At 37.0% G+C, this 24,256-nt stretch overlaps 1 protein-coding gene across 1 annotated transcript in view; it reads right to left on the bottom strand.

Moving 5' to 3' along the window:
* Positions 1-23,009, bottom strand: part of SESTD1 (SEC14 and spectrin domain containing 1) — an 88,064-nt gene extending 65,055 nt beyond the window's left edge. Inside the window, exons 1-4 of the mRNA XM_068967938.1 lie at positions 22,924-23,009; positions 19,623-19,731; positions 6,526-6,616; positions 2,628-2,741 (exon numbers count right to left, since the gene is read on the bottom strand). Coding sequence (XP_068824039.1) covers positions 2,628-2,741; positions 6,526-6,616; positions 19,623-19,731; positions 22,924-22,978 — 369 coding nt within the window. The 5' untranslated portion in view covers positions 22,979-23,009. The remainder of the gene's footprint in view (positions 1-2,627; positions 2,742-6,525; positions 6,617-19,622; positions 19,732-22,923) is intronic.
* Between the last annotated feature and the right edge of the window lie 1,247 nt (positions 23,010-24,256).

Below are 24,256 nucleotides of genomic sequence, written 5' to 3'. Positions count from 1 at the left end.
TACTGGCTCAAAAACCAAATCTTAACAAACATAAAATAACTGAAGTCATTACATATATACTGTCAGACAATAATTCACACAAGTATTAACTCAAATAGATCACCGATCTAAATATAAAACCTAAAATTACACAACATCTACAACGAAACATAAAATCTTCGTGACCCTGGCTGAGGCAAAGATGTCTCAGCTATGACACCAGAAGCCTGATTCATAAAAGAAAAAATTTAAAATCCAGATTTCATCAGAATTAACAATCTTCTCTAAAAACGCTGTTGAGAATGAAAAGGCAAACAACAAATTGAGATGCAATTTTTGCATATGGCATATCTGACAAAGGACTTCTATCCAAAACACATACATAATTCTCAAAAGCCTTAATTACTTTTTAAAAAATGAGTAGAGTTGAACAGACATCATGAAAGAAAGTATATGGATGGCTAACGAATACTTGAAAATATACTAACATCATTAACCACTGGGGAAACGCAAAGTAAAACAATACTGATAAACATCTACACACCTACTAGGGTAACTATAATTTAGAAACAAAATCTGATAATACTAAGTGCCGCCAAGATGCAACTGGAACTTCACACAATTTATGGGAATGGAAGGTAATACAGCCACCTTGAAACTGTTGGTTTGGAAGTTTCTTACAAAGTAAATAAACATACACTTACCATGCGACCCAATAATCCCACTCCTAGATATTTTATCTCTTAAAAAAAATTTTACATGAAATCTATACACGAATATTTACAGTGACTACTTGTAATTACCAAAACCTGAAAACAATCCGAAATGTCCTTCAATCAGGGAATGACTAAACAGACTGTGGTACATCTACATAGTGGATTGCTACCTACCAATAAGAAAGGAACCACCAGTACACCCAACAACACAGATGAATCCCAAACGCAAGTATGTATATGAAAGAAGTAAATGTAAAATGCTACATGCTTTGTCATTTTACTTACATGGGATTCTGAAAAAGGCAAAAAACACAGAACATAAAACAGATCAGTGGTTGTCAGGCCTAAAGATGGAAGAAGGAGCTGACTAAAGAACATGATAGAATAATATTCCCTGGATTTCTTCACTGTGGTGATTACAGACCAGTCTGGGTTTATCAGAACTCTCAGAACTGTACACTAAAATAGATGAATATTATATGTAACTTTAAAGTGCAGGAAAAATGTTACACATTTTTAAGATATTTCATGCAAAAAATACATTGATTTTATTGAAAATAAAAATGACTATTGTAGTATGGCCAAGTCTACAATGTGTCTTCATTGCCTGACTCTTGGAAACATTCCAAGGCTCTAGGTTTTACAGGGCTGGGTTAGGTGTTGGCACCCTTCAGTGCTTCCACACTCTAGCTAACATAAAGGTTAACATCTATGAAGCTGGGATTAATAGGCTGTGGAAGGAAATGTGAGAGAATTGTTTAAATTTGCATTCTACCTTGAGACTTCTTTCTGACCCACAATAATAATATGTAAGCCTTGCCTCAATGTCCACAGGGGACTGGTTCTAGGACACTCCACTGACACCAAAATCTGCGGTGCTCAAGTCCCTTACACAAAATGGCAAAGTACAATGAATGGCCCTCTCTATCTGCACACGTTAAACCTGTAAATACGGAGGGTTAACACGTACTTATTGAAAAACTCCACTTGTAAACAGACCTGTGCAGTTCAAACCCATGTTGCTCAAGGGTCAACTGAAGTTTCACACAAGAAAAGTAAGAGGGAGAGTATACTGTAAACAGGGAAGGATGAATAACTTTTTATATATCAAAATCAAACCACATACTAAGAAATAATTATGACATCATACCAAATAGGCTCTGACTTCAGTTTCTAAATGTCTAGGATTTCCTGCTGCTGCTGCTACTGCTGCTGCTAAGTCGCGTCAGTCATGTCCAACTCTGTGCGACCCCATAGATGGCAGCCCACCAGGCTCCCCCGTCCCTAGGATTCTCCAGGCAAGAACACTGGAGTGGGGTTGCCATTTCCTTCTCCAATGCATGAAAGTGAAAAGTGAAAGTGAAGTCACTCAGTCGTGTCCGACTCTTAGCGACCCCATGGACTGCAGCCTACCAGGCTCCTCCGTCCATGGGATTTTCCAGGCAAGAGTACTGGAGTGGGGTGCCATTGCCTTCTCCCTAGGATTTCCTAGTATTAGCTAAATGCCTTCTTGGTAATGTTTTATATATATATATATATATATATATATATATATATATATATATTTTTTTTTTTTTTTTTTTGCCATGTTGCACAGCCTATGGTATCTCAGTTCCCCAACCAGGGATCAAAAAGCACAAAGTCTTAACCACTGGAACAACAGGAAAGTCCCCAAAAATGTTTTTAATGGAAAGGTTCTACTTATTCAAAAGAATTCACAAAGATTAATAAAAATGAAAACAAGAAAGCATTTGTGGCCTTGACAAAGAATAATTCATTCAACAAGAATGCTGACTAAATATTAATCATTACTTAGGCTGAGCATTGTGTAAGCACTGCATAGTATCCAATGCTGAACAAACAGAATAATACCAGCAAAATGCTGTTTTTAAAGATATAGCACACTTCTGCTTTTTCATAGAGTATATTTACCTCAAAGCCAAGTCTATCCTTTTCTTTCCAAAAACAAAAATGTGTTACTTTCTTATCCCAGAATTCATCTGGCTTCACTACACAAACAAGGGACACTTCAGCTGGAACAACATTCTATAAAATACAAAAAAAAAAGAAAAAATTATACATGTAAAGTTAGTAATTTACTGAAGTTGTAAATTATTAGGTATTCATGATTGAGCAGAGTAAGAGACCTCTGGAAAATAATTAAAGTGATAAAACACAAGAAACGCTGCAAACTGCAAAACATACAAGGCAATAAAGAAATATTTGAAAGATAAGCTGATTCAGAAAATAATGTTTAAAGACAGCACATGTGAATTATTTTTGTGTTTTACTGAATCTCTAATAGGAATATATTTAAACTGCAAGATAACTTTTAGTTCAGAAATTAATAAATTTGGCTTTTCTATGATATGAAAAAAATTTTGTCTAACACAATCATCTTAGAGAATTTCTCCCAATAATGTAAATCAATTTTCTAACAAAATGTTTCTTATTCCATTATATAAAGAAGCCAAGATTCTACATGATTATTAACTTGAAGAAGACAAAGCTAAACCTCCACAAATACAATTTCACATTTGCTAGATATAGTTATTCACATCATCACCTAAAGAATGGAAATTAACATTTACTGAGGTAATATATATTCCATATATATCTTATCAGCAAGTCCCACAGAGTCTGTTTTAAAAATATATCTTAATTAAACCTACCTGTTTCTACCACCTACATTGCTGATACCGCCAAATAAGTCAGCTTTTTGAAACCCTCTTAGCAGGCCTCCCAGTTTTGCATTTTTTCATACTCAGAATAAAAAACCCCTAGCAAAGCCAGGAAGCCTGCCCAGCTCAAGGCCCCATGACCTCAGACCTCATCACACGCCTCTCCCGTCTTAGCTCACTCCTCTACCACAGCCACGCTGGCCTTCTTGCTGCGCCTGGAAAGTGACAGGTCTGTTCCCAGCTCAAGACTACGCCCTTGATGTTTCCTCTGCCTGGAATGTTCTTTCCCCTATACCTAGGAGCACTTTCTCAGTTTATTTAGGATTCTACTCAAATAGTCCCTCCTCTTTAGAGAGACTTTCTCTGACCATCCTATGTAAAGCAGCAACATTTGACTCAGTCCCCTTTCATCAATTTACTTTTCTAAATAGCATTTATCAGTATATGATGTTACATTACTTAGTAATGTAACTAACTGCTTATAGTCTGACTCCTCAGACAGAACCTAGGCTTCCCAATGGCAGGTACCTCATCTATCACGGCATTCCTGTATCTCCAGGGCCTATGACAGTGTCTGGCACACAGAAGATACTCCATGAATCTCTGCTGCATAAATGAATGCACATGAACAAGTGGATCTCATCCTTCCAATTTTACAGAAGCATAAACTGAGCTTGAGAGAACTAAAGTAACTTGTCTAAAGGAACGGAGTTTGAAGGAATAGTACTAGAACAACAAATATGTCGGTCTGACTTTCAAGTTTTACCATGACATTCCAAACATTCTAGACCAGGGGTCAGTAAATTCTTTCTCTAGGTCCAGATAAAAAATATTTTAGGTTTTAAAGCCTATACAGTCTCTGTTGCAACTATTTTTATTCTGTCCACATAGTGTGAAAGCCGCCATAAACAATATGTAAACAAAACTCTGTTTACAAACTCTAGGGGTCAACCACTGTTCTAGACCATAAGTAGCACTACTGAATAATAATAATGCTATATGATAATAAGTATTATTATTATTGATCAGGGGAAAATAGAAAGCCTTTCAATTTAAATATCCCACTGGACATGTCACAAATCTAGTGCCCCCTGCAATGCCTGGGTTATGAATAAAGTTAAAAAAGAAAACTCAGTGCTATCAAAACTTTATCAGAAGGGGTGGGAAATTTAGAGTAGAATGAGGTTTATTTACATAATGATTATGGAAAACAAATATTCAAAATCACTGAGTATTAAAGCCGTTAGGAACAAAAGAAAACAAGCCAGTCATGTATAGGCAGAGCCAGTGCTTAAACTCTGGGCTCCCAAACAGCTGGTTCCAGCACCTTCTGAAATAAAAGCTACATAACTAACTCTGTATGCAGGAACTATTTGAGGAGGAGTGAACAACACGCCATTGCAATTTCTGAAAATGTAACTATTAACAAAATCCAAAAGTTGTTAAAACACCTATCAGAATAGAAATCACACACACACAAAAAAAAAAACAAGAGGGGATTTAATCATCCATTGATTGTTCTTCAAAACTGCCACTGATCCCAAACAGCTCACTGGTGACACAGTTGAATGGAAGAACACAAGGCTGTAATTAACGGGTTTCTAACAATTTGTACAAAGAAGAGTTTATCTTCAGGGTTTAGAATATAAAAGTGCTGGGAATATATTTAACAGAAAGAGTTATTCATGGGACACCAATCTGTGTTCCCTTAAAAACTGATCCACTGGAGCCAAAGGAGGGAGTCTAATGATGAAGGTTTAGGCCAACCAATCAAGAATAAGGTACCGTGCAGAAAATTTGGGAACCATCTCAGATACATCCCATTGCTAAACATACACTTTTAAAGGGGCTTAGGCTGTTCCAGGTTCCAACTGTGATTTTCTCCCATGTTCACCACAAGAACATAGGTTGTTATTTAAAATCCTTGAAGACTTTTGAGGATAACAGAACTTGTTTCCCAAGTTTGTGAGGACGAAATTAAATGAGATCATTTATATAACAAGCTTAGAACATAGCACCTGAACCATACTAAGCATTAAAACTAAAATTATGAGTACCCATTCCTTGAGATTCTTTTTCTAATTATCTTAAACAAAAAATAATCCATTAACAATCATTCTCCCTCGTTGTCATTTAAAATTTTAAATTATATTCCTTTCCACAGAACCCTAAAGTACCTACTAATCATTTTCCAGGTCATTTGAAATTCTTGATCTTTCTTTCAATATCACTGATACTTAATCGAATGTTCACCTTCCCCCAACGAGCCTGCCATCAGCTCCTTTTACTGTATTCACTTAATTTTTGAGCTATCACTAAATCAGCCAGGAAAGCCCTTTCCACTTTCTTTATTTTAGATTCGATAATCTCTTTAACTCACTTAACCTTAACTTTCTACACAAGCCCTTCTAAGGAAACCCAGGTACATGAGGGCAATCTGTCCCCTTTCACTCACTCAGTTGCTATATTTTTCTCAATATCCTCAATACTCTCATAATAAATCAGCAAGTATCTACTAGGCACCTACTACATGCAAGGGATTACAGAAACATTCTGTGAGGAACACAAGGAAATATAAGCAAAAGACTATGACCCACCCAGGCCACAGCTGTTTATGAAATGCTTGTCTGTGAGCTGCTAAAGTCCCCAAGGAAACAGCTAAAGCTGAGTACATTTCTTCTAGATTAGAAACAGATATGACTATCACGAATCCTGGTGATTTTTGGAGGAAAGAGGGAAACAGAAGGGAGAAACCTATCAGAATTCTCAGCTTAGACTTACCCAGTCCTATTCCCTCCTTGAGGTGGGATGATGCAAATACTACAGTGTGCCAGAGTGCCCTGATGAGTCTGGTAACCTCTGCCCTCACATTTTGAGACTCACTGGCTTCAATGCTTAAATTACTTAAACATGACATGTTATTTTTGGTAATTTACATACCTTTAATATAGGGCCGAAATTTATTTTACTACTCAAGCAAAACCTATAAAGATCAAATCTGAACAATTCAACACTCATCTGTGCATTTCAGAGCTCGGTCACTGCTTAGAATCTTGGGCACAGTCCAATAAATGAAATGTATTTGCTGCTATCATCTAATCTGTTGCTGTAAAATAAAACCGCTTCCTGATAGCCAAAAATAAAATTACCTGTAGCATTAAGACTACTGTTTTCACCACATTCCACTGGGATTTTCTGCCATCCACAATCACTGTAAATCCTCGAGCCTTACACTTCTCACTGAAACAAAACAAAATTACAGAGTATATTAAAATAAGCTTCCTATTTTATTCTTCAAAACCCTAAATAAAGCTTACAGCTGAATCGTATATGGCACAGCATTAATTTCACTTGATTTGGTTTGCACTATCAACAAAATTCTTCAGGATGTCCTTTCAGTTTTCAGTTTTCTCAAGCAATTTACTTTTCTCACTTCAGGAAACATCGACAATTTATAAGCTAATTTGGTGAGAAAATTACTCTAAAAGCATGTAAATTCAACATCTTAATATGAGAAAAAAATAAAACTAACATTCAAATAGCCTCACTGGTCCCTCAACCTCCTCATCTGTAAAATGGGATCACAGTGATAGGTAACTAATGACTGCCAAGTGTGGATATACTTCTTATCTCTCCTTCCCGCCAAGAGTATAAGGTTGTGAACTGATATTTCAAAATCAGGTGGAAAATAAAGTAAGCTATTACCAAACCTTTAAAAAGCAGAAACATTACTTTGCCAACAAAGGTCCGTCTAGTCAAAGCTATGGTTTTTCCAGGAGTCATGTATGGATGTGAGAGTTGGACCATAAGGAAAGCTGAGTGCCAAAGAATTGATGCTTTTAAACTGTGGTTCTGGAGAAGACTCTTGAGAGTCCCTCGGACTGCAAGGAGATACAACCAGTCAATCCTAAAGGAAATCAATGCCGAATATTCATTGAAAGGACTGATGCTAAAGCTCCAATACTTTGGCCACCTGATGAGAAGAACTGACTCACTGGAAAAGACCCGATGCTGAGAAAGATTGAGGAGGAGAAGGGGATGACAGGGGATGAGATGACTGGATGGCATCACCAACTCGATGGACACGAGTTTGAGCAAGCTCCAGGAAATGCTGAAGGACAAGGAAGTGTGGCGTGCTGCAGTCCATGGAGCTGGAAAGAGTCGGACATGACTGAGCTACTGAACTGAACTGATTATTAAACCATTGGAAATGAGGTTCTTGTGTCTTTGGGAGAAACTTAAAGAGGTGAAAATTTGGTGTATATAATAATTCAAAGCTCGAACACACCATATCGGAGCTACCTCTGTTCTCACTTTTGCCTCTTAGTCGCTGACCAGAAAATCCTGAGTGGTGGAAAATGTGTTATTGCTTATACATTACATTCAATTATTCAAGTACCAACTAAACACCTCCCAGAAGCCTGCCCTAGTAAAATGCAACAACTACATGGAAAAACTCTATCATAAGTGGAAAACTACATAGCTTTATTATTATTACTATTTGTATTACTATAAACCAATACAGTATTGTAAAGTAAAATAAAGTAAAATTAAAATTAAAAAAAAGAAAAGAAAAGAAATCAACAGAATAAAAAGGAAAAAAAAAAATCATCTTAACACAAGGATCTCAACTGCCCTCCCTCTAACAGAGTGGAAGAAACTGCAGATGTGCCTAGCAGAGCAAGGATTTGGTAGTAAAAATTCTCCCCAAAGTTATTTCAATTGCCTACATTATAGGAAAGGTTAATAGGAGACCTCTCCTGAGATTTAAATCCAACAGTCTATGGAATTTTACTAATTCTCCTTACTTTCTCCAAGCACTCATACTAACCTCTACAGGATTACTGGAGAAGTGACATCCAATTCTACCGAGAAACAGTAAGGCAACAAGAATGGGGACAATATTGCTAAAGACCTGGAAGAACAGGTGCTCCAGTAAGTGGGGACAGAAGCTGAGCTTTCAAAGAGAAAAGAGAGGCACCTCAAGAGGTGAGGCAAATGGAAACACACGTCCATACAGAACATCTGCCCTCAGACGTTCACAGCCGTACAATTCATAAGAGCCAAAATCCGAACCAACTCAAATCTTCAAAAACTGATGAATGCAATGGTAAACCATTCAACAGAGTATTATTCAATCATAAAAAGAAATGAAGTGCAGATATGTACTACAACATGGATAAACCTTGAAAACATTATGCTAAGTGAAAAGAAAGCCAGGTCAAAAGTTCATATACTGATCATTCCATTTATATGAAATTTCCAGAATGGGTAAATCCATAGAGACAGAAAGCAGATTAGTGGGTACCAAGGGCTGGGAGGAGGGGAGAACGGGATGAGGAGTGACTGCCAATGGGTACAGCTTTTCTTTTGGGATTGATGGCTATGTTCGAGTATTAGAGTGATGGTTATGCAATCTTGTGAAAATACCGAAAACCACTGAAATAAACACTTTAAAAAAGTGATGGGTATGTGACTTGGATTTTGCATTATAAAATAAAAGACCCACTAACCACTCTTGAAGGGTGGGGGTAAGGGAATACAATGATCACTTTCATATTGGCAACATAAAGACTCGCTGGGGAAGTAACTCTGATTATCTAATTGCTAGGTGTGGGACCAGGCAGGAAGAAAGACCACTGTGACTGAGGGGGGATACAAGTGTTAGAAGGACCAGCCTAACAGAGTAATTGTCAGCAAGGGGTCACCAGAGGAGTGGCAGGGACTCCACCAGTGCAGAATGGAAGTTTGCAAGAAGGGGAGCTATGACATGTGGCGGTTCCCAGTGAAGCACCTTCCCTGGTTGGGACTGGAGCCAAGAAAAATGTGTCATCCCCATAATTTGGCACTTTCTTGTCACTGGCATCTGTATCTCTGAGGCACAGGTTGCACAATCAATTTGTTGAACAAGCAAGTTTTATACAAACACATTTATATTTCAAAGCACAATAAATTAATCTGTATACTAAGACAAAGAAAGTAATGAAGCTTGCAAATACCATCTGTAGGAACTTAAGGGCATAAAATACTCTAAATTTATCTTTTAGAGTACTTAAAAACAGCCTTAATCATAATTTTCTCACATTTTACTATGATAGATAAAGAAAATACACACAGTGCTAAGATACTACATATTTGAAAACTGCAAGACCAACTGATACTACAAACTACTTGAAAGGAATTCTTTTAATTTCAGTCCTACAAGTAGACTCACAGTTTAAACTGTGTTTAATGAGAATATACTTAGATTTAGAAGCACATCATGTCCCTTACAAATGGTGTATTGGAGTAGCTGAAGTGCTGTATTAGTAAATTCCTATACTACTATTAACATGTTCATAGTTTTAAGACCAATATACAAAAAAATCAAAATCTATTAAGACCCTACCTTGTTGTTCATACTCCATTAGAGCCTTTCAAGGGTCTGGTGGCTGAATTAAAACAGCTTTTAAAAGAGAAGTGGCTCATAAACTCGTTCATTCACTTTGGCAAGAAAGAGACGATCAGTGGATTTTCTGGGTTCAGTATTCTGTAGCTCTTTACTAATTTCTTTGATTACAACTAAAGGTTCCATTTTTTCCCACTCAAAGAGCTCTCCTTATACTTCCACCATGGCATGAATTTCACTTATGCTTTTCTTACAATTGCTTGTTTATAATTCATCTTCATTAGATACCATGCTTCCAGAAAGCAAGGATATTATTGTCTTACTGGCATCTGGGAAGCTTCCAGCTCAATGCTTTAAATACAGAGGGCCCCTAAAAATGTCAGAAGCCACACATCACACCACACTCCTTGGTCAGAACATAACAATGGCTTTCTTTCTCATCAGGCCCTCTAAGGTCTGACTCCAGCCCCTCTGGACGTTCCCCCCGCACTCTCTCTCTCTCTCTCTCTAACTGCTCCACCCACACTACCCTCCTTACTGACCCCACAACACACTGAGCCAGTACTGCCTCAGCGTCTTTCTTTCCACTTACTTCTCCTTCTGTCTAAAATAGTCTTTCTTAAATGCTCTTTCATCAGCTATCTATACAGCCTGGCCTTCACTTCACTCATCTCTGGTACAATGTCATCTTATCATCTTGTACAGCATTGCCACACAGTCCTTCCCACTCCATCCCTCCTCAACTCCTTCCGTGTTCTGTCCTACAGTACTTATGGACAGCCAATGCACTGTGTATAATGCTCGTTTCATCATTAGCACACAAGGCCCATGGACGCAAGGACTGGGCCTCTGTTCACCACTACCTCCGCATCTAGAAAGATGAGGAACTCATCACAGGATCCCATGTATTTACTGAGTGACTGAAGACTTATGAGCTTAATTTCCGTGTGACTCTTGACAAGTCATTCATTAAACCCTTGTATGATGAAGCTTTTTTCTGTAATATAAATGAGTTTTTCTACAATTAGGAAGAACAGACCTAAAACTCAATTTCAAAAAAAAAACACAAAACTTGAAAGAAACAGAAAGGTAATTCTATAAATGGTGACTCTACAGAATTAGATTAATCTGGGCAATTACTTGGCAGCATTTTCTATAAAGAGGATTTAAGTATGGGTAAAGTGTTAGTCTAGATGATAGAAGATGTTGGTCTAGATTACTGTTAAGGTACCTTCCAATCTTGACATTCCATGACCAACAATTTCCCTGAGACCTAGAAAAACGCTATGATTTTAAATGTACCTTGAATACATGGTTGAAAGAAAATGTTAAAACAAAAATGATCTGAAAGATTTACATTATGTTCCACTAGGTTCACCACAGTTATCTTTATGTCAACCCTAAGTTGTAATAAATGCAGGTTAAATGTAAATGATTATTAGAGTTTTCAATTGCAATGGCATTGTGATTGTAACAGAGGTGAGTACAACAGTGACTAGAAACACAGGCTTTAGTTAGGCCACCAGGTCTAAACCCTAACTTGCCACAGGTTCTTAATCAAGATACTTAAATTCCACACACTTTCTAAGCCTCCGTTCCCTTATATGTAAGACAGGGCCAGCCAAGGATAACAGTGATCGTCTAATAGGGCTCTGATGAGAATTAAATGACTTACTGTTACCTATTTTTTCTTTAAGTACAGAATATTCTTTTCACATATGCATCCCAATCATCCATAAGTAAACTAATGCAGTTTATCATCCATAAGTAAATTCTCAGGTCCATTTCAAATTTAGTGTTCTCAAAGGAAAGCAGGACGAGCCTAGACAGTGTTGTTTCCATCAAAATGGCTTCTACTGAGCTGCAACTTCTACATGTTTGATTTTTCCAACAAAACGTAAGATGCTGTGAGAATGCTCAGTCAGCCTGAGAACACAGAGCTCCGAAGAAAGTGAAGTAGTCAGATAAGAGCAGAAACCCACATCCACTGGCTATGGATCACTAAGTATGAGGTACTGCACAGGGCTATGAAAAAATACATAAGACAGTTTCTCCCATTAAGAAGCTTAAGATCATTTAGAAAGATGAAAAGGTGGGGAGCAGGTATTTTAATTAGTGTCCAATCTCTGTTCACTGACATTACCTTTTTAATGTTACAAGGGAAGCAACATACATCCTTGAAATTTTTTAAAATATAAGACAAACAAATGGAAAATTTCAGGAATTATCACTAAACACATTCTGATTGAATGCCTAAAGAGTCAGAAACGGCAAGTGCTGTAAGTCTGAAGAAATGCTGGCAGATTCTGGGAAATACCTATATAAGCAGCTAAGGAAAACTAACATAAAAGGAAACAGAGCAAGAGGAATATCAGCAAAGGAACCTCATCAATTTGGGAAAATTTCTTAATTTCTCTGCCCTCAATTTTTTCATGCACGAAATAGAGATAATATCATTATTTTGAAGACTGAGTTAATGCAAGTGCTATAAAAGTGTCTTGCATAATAAGTAAGCACTCAAGAAACAGGAACTGAAAGAGTGGGTTAAACCACACACAGTCTCGGCAAAGCAGTTGAGAAGACTGAAAGACCCTCATCGAGAGTGCAGACACAGTCTTTTGGTCTTCACAAAGCATGGTGAACAATGTCTGCACTTTGTATCAACAAAATAAACAGACTATTGCATTAAAGTTCACTGTGTGAAAGAGGAGGTCTATAAAACTGAGAAGGATGACAGAACTGTTGTTTTGGCGAAATTAATTTTGTTCTTGTGTACAAATCGGGGAGAGACTGGAGCTAGAGAAATTAGCCTGGATACTGCTGTACTAGCCCAGCCTGACAACTAAGCCATTCCTCGACGTGAACTTAAGCATAAGGGAACAGAAAAGACAACAAATTTAAAAATTCATGGTAAAGAAAGGAAATACTAACTTAGCTCTCACATTTTAAAATGGAACAATGTAAGTTTTCAATACATAGTCATTGAAATTAATGAAATTAATCTTAAAAAAGCACTCATCAACAGCATAAAGCATGTCCAGAGCACTTAACTATAGTAGGTCAACACAATTATACTTCATTTGCCAGAAGTGCTTTTGCTAAGGAGGAAAGCAAGGCATTGGCTCAAACTTTCTTAGAAGCATGCCCCATAAAAAACAGAAATCGAGAAGAGCCATCCAAGGCACCCTCGCAGACTATACTGAGCTTTCTAAAGTCTAAGACAAACCAATGACCAATCAGTGTTGCATACATATTCAAATTACCCTCTAAGTGCTCTGTAAGGGGCCACTACAGCAGAAGTGGAGTCTGAGAAGGCAGGGGTGAGCAGAAAAGGCTGTGGGCCTGACTTCTAACTCTTTCATAAATTTAGATTCTCTGTAAGATCTTCTTTGAATAAAAATGCCCAAAGATATTTTTTCATTCTGAATGCATAGAATATGTAGCCCATAGAATTCTGGCAATTATGAAACTACCTATACGGGATTCAAATTAAAATTTCACTATTCTAAATAAGAACTACACAGCTGTTATAGCTCCTTTCATGATGTATTTTGGGTAGTTTCCATGACTTCATTCTGGTTGGTTCCTTCAGTATCCGTCTAAGAAACACCTAAGGTATCCAAATCATTTTTATTGGGGATAAAGAAGACATAACTTTATAATCTAATAACTAACTGATTAAACAGTGAACTCTATGACATCAAGCAGAAGTGAATAGGAAAAACTGTTTAAAAGGGCTCCTCACAAAGACAACAATAACAAAAAATGGCTGAGAAACACGGATATAATGTTTTGTCACACGTTTCTAAAACATGTGCACGCGTGCTCAGTGGCTTTGTCACGTCCAACTCTTTGTGACCCCATGGACTGTAGCCCTCCAGGCTCCTCTGTCTATGGAATTTTCTAGGCAAGAATACTGGGGTGGGTTGCCATTTCCTTCTCCAGGAGATTTTTCCCAGTCAGGGACTGAACCTAGGTCTCCTGTATTACAGGTGGATTGTTTATCACTAAGTCACCCGGGAAACCCTTTTAAAAAGCAGGCAGTCTCAATATCTATTATCATACTTTGTATGATAGTACTGACACAAATTTCATTTTATACTTTGAAGGTAAACATGCTTCTGATGTAAAATTCTGAAATATAAAAAGAAATAAGATAAAGCTAATCTCAGTATTTACTTTTTAAATAAAAAGATATGCAAATTAATTTATATGTCTTGTCTTTACCTCCGTAAAGGAATCTCAAATTTGATTATGCTTTCTGAATCATGGATTCAATTTCTGACCATGTTGTTTATTTTTAAAATGTACAGCAATTGCTGGAAAAACAAATGAAAAACTCCATTCACCTCTCCTAAAACTCAGCACTCAGGTTGGTCCAACGGTTTCAGTCTATATTATTTTTCATTAAAAATCCTTTCTAGAAAATGGGGCAGTAAAGGGTTAGCCTTGAACTTCGCACAGACCTGGCCATAAACTTATATTCTGGTCATGACTGTGCTCTGTCGCTAGGTTGTGTCCAACTCTTTGCAAGCCTGTGGACTGAAGCCTCACAGGCTCCTCTACCCATGGAATTTCCCAGGCAAGAACACTGGAGTAGGCTGCCATGATCTCCTCAGGGCACCTTCCCAACCCAGGGATCAATCCACATCTCCTGTGTCTCCTACCCCAGCAGGTGGATTCTTTATCACTGCGCCACCTGGGAAGTCAGTGATTAACCTGAACCTCTCCTTTCTTCTCAGCCCCTCTGATTAAGAGTCTGGAACAAAAACACAAGCTTAGGGCCAAACTGTGTGTGACAAAAAATCAGGAGATGTTCTCATTTTCAGCGGTGTTGGGTTACCCATTTGAAATAGGTAGGTATCACACCCTGCTCCTGGTCGTTAAAATAAGCATAAAATATGGATAAGAAGGGCTTCCCTTGTGGCTCAGCTGGTAAAGAATCTACCTGCAATGCAGGAAACCTGGGTTCAATCCCTGCCTTGGGAAGATCCCCTGGAGAAGGGAAAGGCTACCCACTTCAGTATTCTGGCCTAGAGAATTCCATGGACTGTATAGTCCATGGGGTCACAAGGAGTTGGACACAACTGAGAGACTTTAACTTTCATAGATAAGAAACTGAATAGTTCCTTTCCATTTTTAAATAACTTTTAGTAATATTCAAAATGCTAACATTTTCACTGCAAAGACAGACTCCTTTTGGATATCTCCTATAAAGAAGAGGCCACATTAGCTAGTTACATTGCTGAAGCTGTCCAGAGACATCAGCAATTGAAAGGAGCTAAACTTTAACAAAAGCAGAGACATTACTTTGCCGACTAAGGTCCGTCTAGTCAAGGCTATGGTTTTTCCAGTAGTCACGTATGGATGTGAGAGTTGGACTGTAAAGAAGGCTGAGCACCGAAGAATTGATGCTTTTGAACTGTGGTGTTGGAGAAGACTCTTGAGAGTCCCTTGGACTGCAAGGAAATCCAACCAGTCCATTCTGAAGGAGATCAGCCCTGGGATTTCTTTGGAAGGAATGATGCTGAAGCTGAAACTCCAGTACTTTGGCCACCTCATGCCAAGAGTTGACTCATTGGAAAAGACTCTGATGCTGGGAGGGATTGGGGGTAGGAGGAGAAGGGGACGACCGAGGATGAGATGGCTGGATGGCATCACTGACTTGATGGACATGAGTCTGAGTGAACTCCGGGAGTTGGTGATAGACAGGGAGGCCTGGTGTGCTGCGATTCATGGGGTTGCAAAGAGTCGGACACGACTTAACTGAACTGAATTGAAACTTTAACAGCAGGGGCTTGGAGAAACAAGCAAGTCACACACATAAAAATGCAGATATAAGGCAGTTCTATTTCCAGTTTTCTAAGGAATCTCCACACTATTCTCCATAGTGGCTGTACTAGTTTGCATTCCCACCAACAATGTAAGAACTGCCTTATGACCCAGCAATCCCACTGCTGGGGATACACACTGGGGAAACCAGAATTGAAAGAGACACATGTACCCCAATGTTCATCGCAGCACTGTTTATAATAGCCAGGACATGGAAGCAACCTAGATGTCCATCAGCAGATGAATGGATAAGAAAGCTGTGGTACATATACACAATGGAGTATTACTCAGCCATTAAGAATACATTTGAATCAGTTCTAATGAGGTGGATGAAACTGGAGCTGATTATACAGAGTGAAGTAAGCCAGAAAGAAAAACACCAATACAGTATACTAACGCATATATACGGAGTTTAGAAAGATGGTAATGATAACCCTGTATGCGAGACAGCAAAAGAGACACAGATGTATAGAACAGTCTTTTGGACTCTGTGGGAGAGGGAGAGGGCAGGATGATTTGGGAGAATGGCATTGAAACATGTATAATATCATATAAGAAACGAATCGCCAGTCTAGGTTCAATGCAGGATACAGGATGCTTGGGGCTGGTGCACTGGGATGACCCAGAGGGATGGTATGGGGAGGGAGGTGGGAGGGGGGTTCAGGATTGGGAACACGTGTACACCCGTGGCAGATTCATGCTGATGTATGGCAAAACAAATAAAATATTGTAAAGTAAAAAATAAATAATAAAAATAAATAAAATAAAAATCAAATCAAAATTGGAAAAAATATATAAACCTATAAAGTTATACATATATTTATAAAAATATAAATATAAAATACAAAAAATGCAGATATACTAAAAAAAAAGGAAACCCCTTCTAGACCGAGGCTGAGCCTGATCTGATAGGGTAAACTTAAAAACAGTTCTGGGATGGAAAGAGCGATGGATAAACACATAGATACGTGATAAAGTATTGCAACACTGGGTGCAGGCTTCTTGGTGATGGGCGTAATGATGTTTACTGCACGGTTCCTTCAACTTTTCTGTATATTTGAGACTTCTCATAACACAATTTAAAAGTAGTTTTGAATAGTAGGTATTCTGAAGGAGAAAAACCACTTTTTAGGATTACACCTAATAAATTACTCTTCAGGCTTGCAAAGAAGACCTCAAAAACACTTGAGCTCATTAATGAAATAGCAAGTACTGATTAAAGTTGTCAACTATGTTTTTAAAAGCCAAAGTTATAGGAGGTTGGTCCAGAAAAGCAGAAGGCTAAAAATTCAGAGCCATTTGCAAATATTTGAGAAGGTCAAAATTTAGCAGAACAATTATCAAAAATAAAGTATCCAGATCTCTATTTTGTCTTGCTAAATTAAATTCTTTCACCTTATTTCAACTTGTATTTTCTCTGTTAGCTGGCAGGTAGGTATGTGTATGTATGCAGAAACTGACTCATAATTTACACTGCAATAGTATTATCCATGGGCTTCCCAGGTAGAGCTAGTGGTGAAGAACCCATCTGCCAATTCAAGAGACTAAGTCACACGGGTTGACCCCTGGGTCGGAAAGATGCCCTGGAAGAGGGCAGGGCAACCCACTCTAATATTCTTGCCTGGAGAACCACATGGACAGAGAAGAGTGGCAGGTTACGATCTATAGGGTCACAAAGAGTTGGACACAACTAAAGGGCCTCAGCATGCACAGTATTATACGTATTGTTGTTTAGTTGCAAAGTCATGTCCGACTCTATGTGACCCCATAAATGGTAGGCTGCCAGGCTCCTCTGTCTAAGGGATTTTCCAGGCAAGAATACTGGAATGGGTTGCTATTTCCTTTTCCAGGGGATCTTCTCGACCCAGGGATCAAACCTGGGTGTCTTGCACTGGCAGGTGGATTCTTGACCGCTGAGCCACCATACCTATACAACAATGAAAGAGAGAAAGAGAACGTTTAAATAGTGTAGGCTATTTTGCCCTCTACTGTACTTCTTGTTTGCACACCCAGAGTGAACAGACAGGAGACATGAGTGAAACCCCTCGTCCCTTAGCCTCAGTTACCCAGGGCCTCGTATAGTATGAGCATCCTAGGAGGCCGAGTGTGATCCTAGTATATAACAGCATGCACTTTTTGATCACAGACCCAGCCACAGGACAACTGTGTCTTCTGGAACTCAGTCTTCATGACATGTTCTAACGCTGGAAGAAAACCTAGCATGCTCACAAAATAATAGCTCATCTAAGTCTCTAATTCTTCCTTAGGCATTTTTCAAGGGTGATTTTGACTATCAGTCATTTTTGCACTACATTCTATACTTTGGAAGCTCACCTCAGGTAAGATGCAACTACACTGTATTCTATTCATTTGAAGTATGCAGATCTCTGTCTTGCTGTCAGAACTGCGGATTCTAACCCCAGCTCTACTGCTAATTGACTGTGTAATCCTGGGCAAGTAACTAACTTCTGAGTCTCAACCCCCTCAACTGGAAAATAAGGCAGTTGGTTCAGATGGTCTCTAATTCCCTCAGCACTTTTAACCACCTATGAAACCATGAATTCTTTTTGATAATTTGCCAGTTATATGTTTAACCAGTGTTGTTTACCTAAAAAGCAGTTCACAATCTAATAAAGAATAATACAAATTAGCAGTCAGCAGCTCAGAGAATTAGCAAGGTTATTTAGTACTAATCCATTGCGAGGTCTGATAACTTTCCTTTCCAGAAAGCAAAAACAAAAAAATTGAAAATTTTTACCTGGAGACCTCTGTTCCCCTAATATTGAAAAAACATTCAGCAATAGAATCATTACATTATAGACCAATATTGGAAGCAGATGGGATTAAAGTCAGCTGTTCCAAAACACAATTTTAACCTTGTATTCTGCAACGTGGTTTAAAATTAAATAATTTATTATGTCAATAATTCAAGTACAGGAAAAAGATGTAAAAAATTGTCTGCTTTGATTAAAATGTTTAAAATGCATCTGAACCTTACCAGCATTATTTAAGAGATAACTTTGTTCCTTTTATCACCTCTACATTCTACAAACACACATAAAAATTCTGCCCTCATTACTGCAATGATTTGCAACTCTGACTGCATATAAGAATTGTCTGGGAAACTTAACAGAATTTTTTTTTTTCTGATAAGCAGGATTCCCAGGAACAACTAGATCAGACTCTCTGGAGGTGGATGCTCAGGCATAAAAATTTTGAAAAAAATCTCCAGATGAGTCTAATGTGCAGTCTGACTTCAGCCCCCAAATATCACATGTGGGAAGGGAAGCCGGGGAGGGGTTTGTCTGTTGCTGTTGTAGTGATGGGTAGGTTCGAGCATATACAAAGGGTTAAGGTTGGTCTTCACCCAAGAAATATAAAAATTAAAAATCCAACCTCTTTGGATTAAAATATAAACATTTTCACATTTTAAAAAATGTTTTAACTCCAAACAGCCTTCATCCAATATATTAAAAAACACAGATATATTTATATCTATATAGTTATATCTAAAGAAAGTGAAAGTGAAGTTGCTCAATCGTGTCTGACTCTTTGCAACCCCATGTCCATGGGATTCTCCAGGTAAGAATACTAGAGTGGGTTGCCATTTCCTTCTCCAGAGGATCTTCCCGACGCAGGGCTCAAACCCAGGTCTCCCGCACTGCAGGCAGACACTTTACTGTCTGAGCCACCAGAGGCTCAGTTATGTCTAAATGGCTTCCTAAATACAAGATTCAAGTTTTCTCAACTTACATGGTATACAGACAGATGCTCAATCTCTGTATTTCTTAAAAGGTGACAGCACATACATTTTAGAAATCTGTGATCATTCAGTGTCCCAGGAATATAAAATGTCTTTATTTCATCTGCTATGGCATTATATATGATTGATTCTCATGTTTTGACTATAATTTCACTGATAATAAAAGCAAATAAGACAACAAACTATAGCTTAACAATGGCAGGAATCACTATTAAGTAAATGAAAACATACTGAAATTTAAGAAAAGACACCTTTAGAGTCACCTTGGAATGCTGAGCAGGTAGTCTAAGGTGACACTCAGCTCATCCATATTTGTCTGTTCTAGGCATAATGGAATTGTCAGAATGAGGCCACTTCGTCTGTCCTTTCCTCCTATTAAAGAAAATAATATGTAAATTTAACATGTAAGAGATACTGAAGCACTAAATGAATAATATATACTTGAGTTCAAAGTTACAAAAACAATTTCAAGGTTAAGACATAAGTAAAAAACAATATAATGGCTGTTTATTTTATATATTATAAATGTTTATAGTAGTGCAGTAAAATTGTACAAAATTTAGAAAAAAATAGGAGGAAAAAATTCACCCATGAACTCTTCACTTAAACATAGCAATTACCATTTCGTTTAATTTCTTCCATTCAATCTGCTCCTGATTGTAATCAATTCATCAAACACCTATTGTGTGCCCAGCACAGTAAGCATTTACAAGTAAAACAAAATAAATTTCTAATCAATCTAGGAAGAAAAACTTTAAGTCACAAGAAATAATAGTATGAAATATGACAGCTTGCTAGGCTGTGCTGTACAAAATATAAAATATTATAAATAGGGATTTAGAAACTGGAGAACGTAAGAGCCATAATATACGTATAATGGTTCATAGAAAAGTTAAAAACTTAAGAAAAATGGATAGAATTTAGAGCCAAAAGAGCATTCTGTGACAAGGAATGATCTGAGGTAACTCACAAAGGTCATATAGGATTCTCTGTTCATGAGGCAATACAGGGAAAGCGCTGTCCAGCTAAGAAGAGTGTATGGGCCCTCATAAAGAAGCCTGAAAGCCAGGAAGTGGAGTGTGTGTGTATTTCATAGACGTTCAAGTCCTCATTGATTTTCCATAAACATGAAAATATTACTAGTACTTTATATACACATAGCTTCTTTCAAAGCTTCCCACATGACTGGTTTTCACACTGAAGTCCATCTTTTAACCCAACCGACATTTATGGCAATTTTAGAAATGTAAAAGCCCGTAAATACTAAAGGAAACACTTTTATATGATCTCTTTCACTAAAAACTGAACAAAGTGAAATGAAAAAAGAAAAAAAGATTCCTATGAATAAAATGTAGTGTTAGTCACTCAGACATGTCTGACTCTTTGCGACCCCGTGGACTGTAGTCTGCCAGGCTCCTCTGACCATGGAATTCTCCAGCAAGAGAATTTCCTTCTCCATTTCCTTCTCCATCCTATGAATAACATGGATACAATTTACCAAGTACAAACCATAAATGATCCTTTATCAGGTTAACCATATAAATTACTGATATTCAAGCACTTTGTTTAATCTCAATAAATGGCAATTTCAAATGGTTAACTTAATAATCAATAGTGCCTTACTGCAAATGTTTTTTGTTTAGAATACAAGTTTTTTCCTTTTCTTTTTTTTTTAAAGAACTGCACCCATAGTTTTCAAACTGTATTCCCTGAAGGACTTTGTTGGTTTGAAAAGTTTTTGTCTGTTATTCAAAAAGCTTGAATATTACCGACTGAAATAATTAACAGTCAGTAGAGAAAGTCAAGAGGGATTGGATTCAGAAAAGTTTCATCTGCTCCTCAAAAACCGCTAAGCTTTATTCCTACATTAAACCATATCTGCAAAAAGGTTCATATCTGAAGTGTAGCACTCTAAACCACTGTGAAATTGCCTGCAGACGACAGGTCTAACATTTAGCACTAGATTTAACCTTATGCCCTTAGCTTTCTGTAAGGGACAATAAAATAATCACCAGCGTAAATGCAAAAGAAGGCAGATGCCAAGAAGGAACATCCTTTCAAGCTGGGTACGGTAAACAAGGTCAAATGCTGCAGAGACAAGTGTAATAAGAATGCAAAAACATCACTGATAAAGATTTCTTTTTTGCAACAGTATGGGCAAATAAGCGTTTTTTGTTTTTTTTTTTTTAATTTAAGTATAGTTGATATACAGTGTTTTAGACACACAGACAAGTGATTTAGTTATACACATATATATCTCTTCTCTTTCAGATTATTTTCTCTTATAGGTTATTTTAAAATACTGAATATAGTTCACTGGACTACACATTAGGAGTTTGTTTTTATGTATTTCATATATAGTAGTGTGTATCTTTTAATTTGAAATTTCAAACTATCCCTCCCCTTTCTCTTTTGGTTGGTAACTGCAAATTTGTTTTTTTACACCTGTGGGTCTATTTTTTACATCTGTGGGTCTATTTTCATACACTGATGGGAGAAAAGAAATAACAATTGAAACAATATTCTTGAAGGACAATCTGACGAGATGTAACACAAATTTGAATGTAAATTCTCTTTAACACTTCCACTTGGAGGAATTTATACTGCTGAACTTGCACAAAACTCACAAACTGTTAAGAATGCTTCCTACAACACCATTCATATCATTAAAAAAAACAGAGAAAACATCTAAGTGTCAATTGATAAGGAAGGAAGTTTATTTTTTAAAAAAAGAAACACATATTAGAGAAGCAATATTACTAATGAAATTCAGTATCTTTGTCCTTTATAACATACACTAAAAAAGCATGCCAATCACAGAGATACAATATACATTGAAAAAGGACATAATAGTCTCAATATCAAGACAATTCTGATAGAACCTAAAGAGAAAAAAAACAAAACAAAATAATTTAACTAATCTTCAACAGGGGGGCCACAGTACCTATTCTACAGCATGTGCAAATTTACTCAATGATCCAAAATTCTATAAAGTTGCTACACCCAGTGTTACCACTGCTTTCACACTAGTAAAACATCTCAAAGATTCTCTTTGTCTCTTCCTTGTTGATGCAGCCTTTGGGTTAATAACTGAAGGTAAATTCAAGCCTGTATAAACCAAGTTCAAGTAGTAAAAAGAGAAAATCATGTAACATATTTCATAACTCTTCTTCCTAGAAAGATGGAAGACAAAAGCTAGGACAGAGGATATGACAAAAATGAATTATTCTGTATTTCAGAAACAGTAAGTTAGATGTTGGCTAGTCAATTATTCTCACCCTGTAATAATTATTTCATTTTTCATATGAGAAGTGAGACATCATGATATCTACCTTATGGAGGTCATTTTAATCAAATTACAGAACAGAATAAAAATTGGCCTGCCAAGCACCAAAAGTGACAGAGTTGGCTTGCACTGCTATCCATTCTGAGTGAAAGGTATCTCAGAAATACCTTTAAAACAGAACCTTCCTAGAAAAAGGAAATGGATTTCTGCATTATCAAAGAAAAAAAGATTAAGCAAGTTTATACATCAAACACTTCCAATTTCAAGAAGAAACATACCTGAAAGGAAAGCTAGTTTTTTCTTCAGAATGGGTAATATTACTGAGGCCTCCATTTTACTCCAATAACCTTCCTCCAATAAAATTTTCTCTCTGAAAACACAGAAAGTTAAGTGTCAACTGCATAGCAATAATTACTCTATGAAATATATACAGGCATACATTTTTATTATGCTTCACTTTATTGTATTCTTTTTTACAAATAGAAGGCTTGTGGTAACCCTGTATTAAGCAAGTCTATTGATGCCATTTTTCCATAAGCATTTGCTTATTTCCTGATTGCGCTGTGTCATATTTTCACAATTCCTGCAACTTTTCAAAGTTTTTCACTATTACTAAGTATTCTCACCATTATTATTATTTCTCACTATTACTAATTTATAATGATGGTCTGTGATCAGTGATCTTTGATGTTATCGCTGGAAGAAAGATTAAATTCGCTGAAGGCTCAGAAGATGGTTAGCCATTTTCAGCAATAAAATATTTTTAATTAAGATACACACCTTGTTTTTCTGGACATGTTACTGCACACTTAACAGACTATAATATTGTGTAAGTGTAACTTTTATAAGTACTGGAAAACCAAAACATTACTTATTCAGCAAATACTTGCTATAAACCTATTCCATTTCAAGCTCTGTGCTTTCAGCTAAAGCTAAAATCTCAAGTTACAGCCTTGCCCTGAAAAAAATGCAGTCTTTTGAAAAGAAATCCGAGATTATTTGGAGAAAGAAATGTAATCTTAACACGTCAGATAATGACTATTTAAGCATGACTACCTAAAAGAAGCATATTATTTTACAGCTTTTGCATATACAACTAAAAAAAAAAATCACTACTATTGGCACCTGTCTACAAAAGAAAACATGTTGTCAAAGTAACATGATATGTTCTCTTTAAGTTTTATCCTTGAATATTCGCTTGCAATTTGGTCATTCATTTTTGTTCTACATCAGCCCAGGCTAACATACAAACAGTAGGAAGAATGAGGGAAAGGTTCATGTTTTACATTTTTAACCTAAAATAGTAGCACGTCATGTTTCTAGATCAGTATCTTGATCCGATGAGTCTTTTCTTCAGCTCCTCAAGAACCAGACAGCTCAGGCTCATGTCTAAGCTCCTTTCTCTTGTGACCAGCTTGTCAAAGATCAGATGTGAACGTTGGATAATGATTATGAATGCTAACATTTAGCAAGTGATTATTACAAGGCATACACTGATTTACTTGTATTAACTTGATTACTGCTCACAACATTTCCATAAGGTAAGTACTATTATTAATCCCATTTTACAGAAAAGTAAACTGGAGTTGAGAGAAGTTAAATGTGGCCCAA

The sequence above is a fragment of the Capricornis sumatraensis genome, chromosome 3 (genome assembly GCF_032405125.1).
Source record: "Capricornis sumatraensis isolate serow.1 chromosome 3, serow.2, whole genome shotgun sequence".
Classification (NCBI taxonomy): Eukaryota; Metazoa; Chordata; class Mammalia; order Artiodactyla; family Bovidae; genus Capricornis; species Capricornis sumatraensis.
This window is presented reverse-complemented; position numbering and strand designations above follow the sequence as displayed.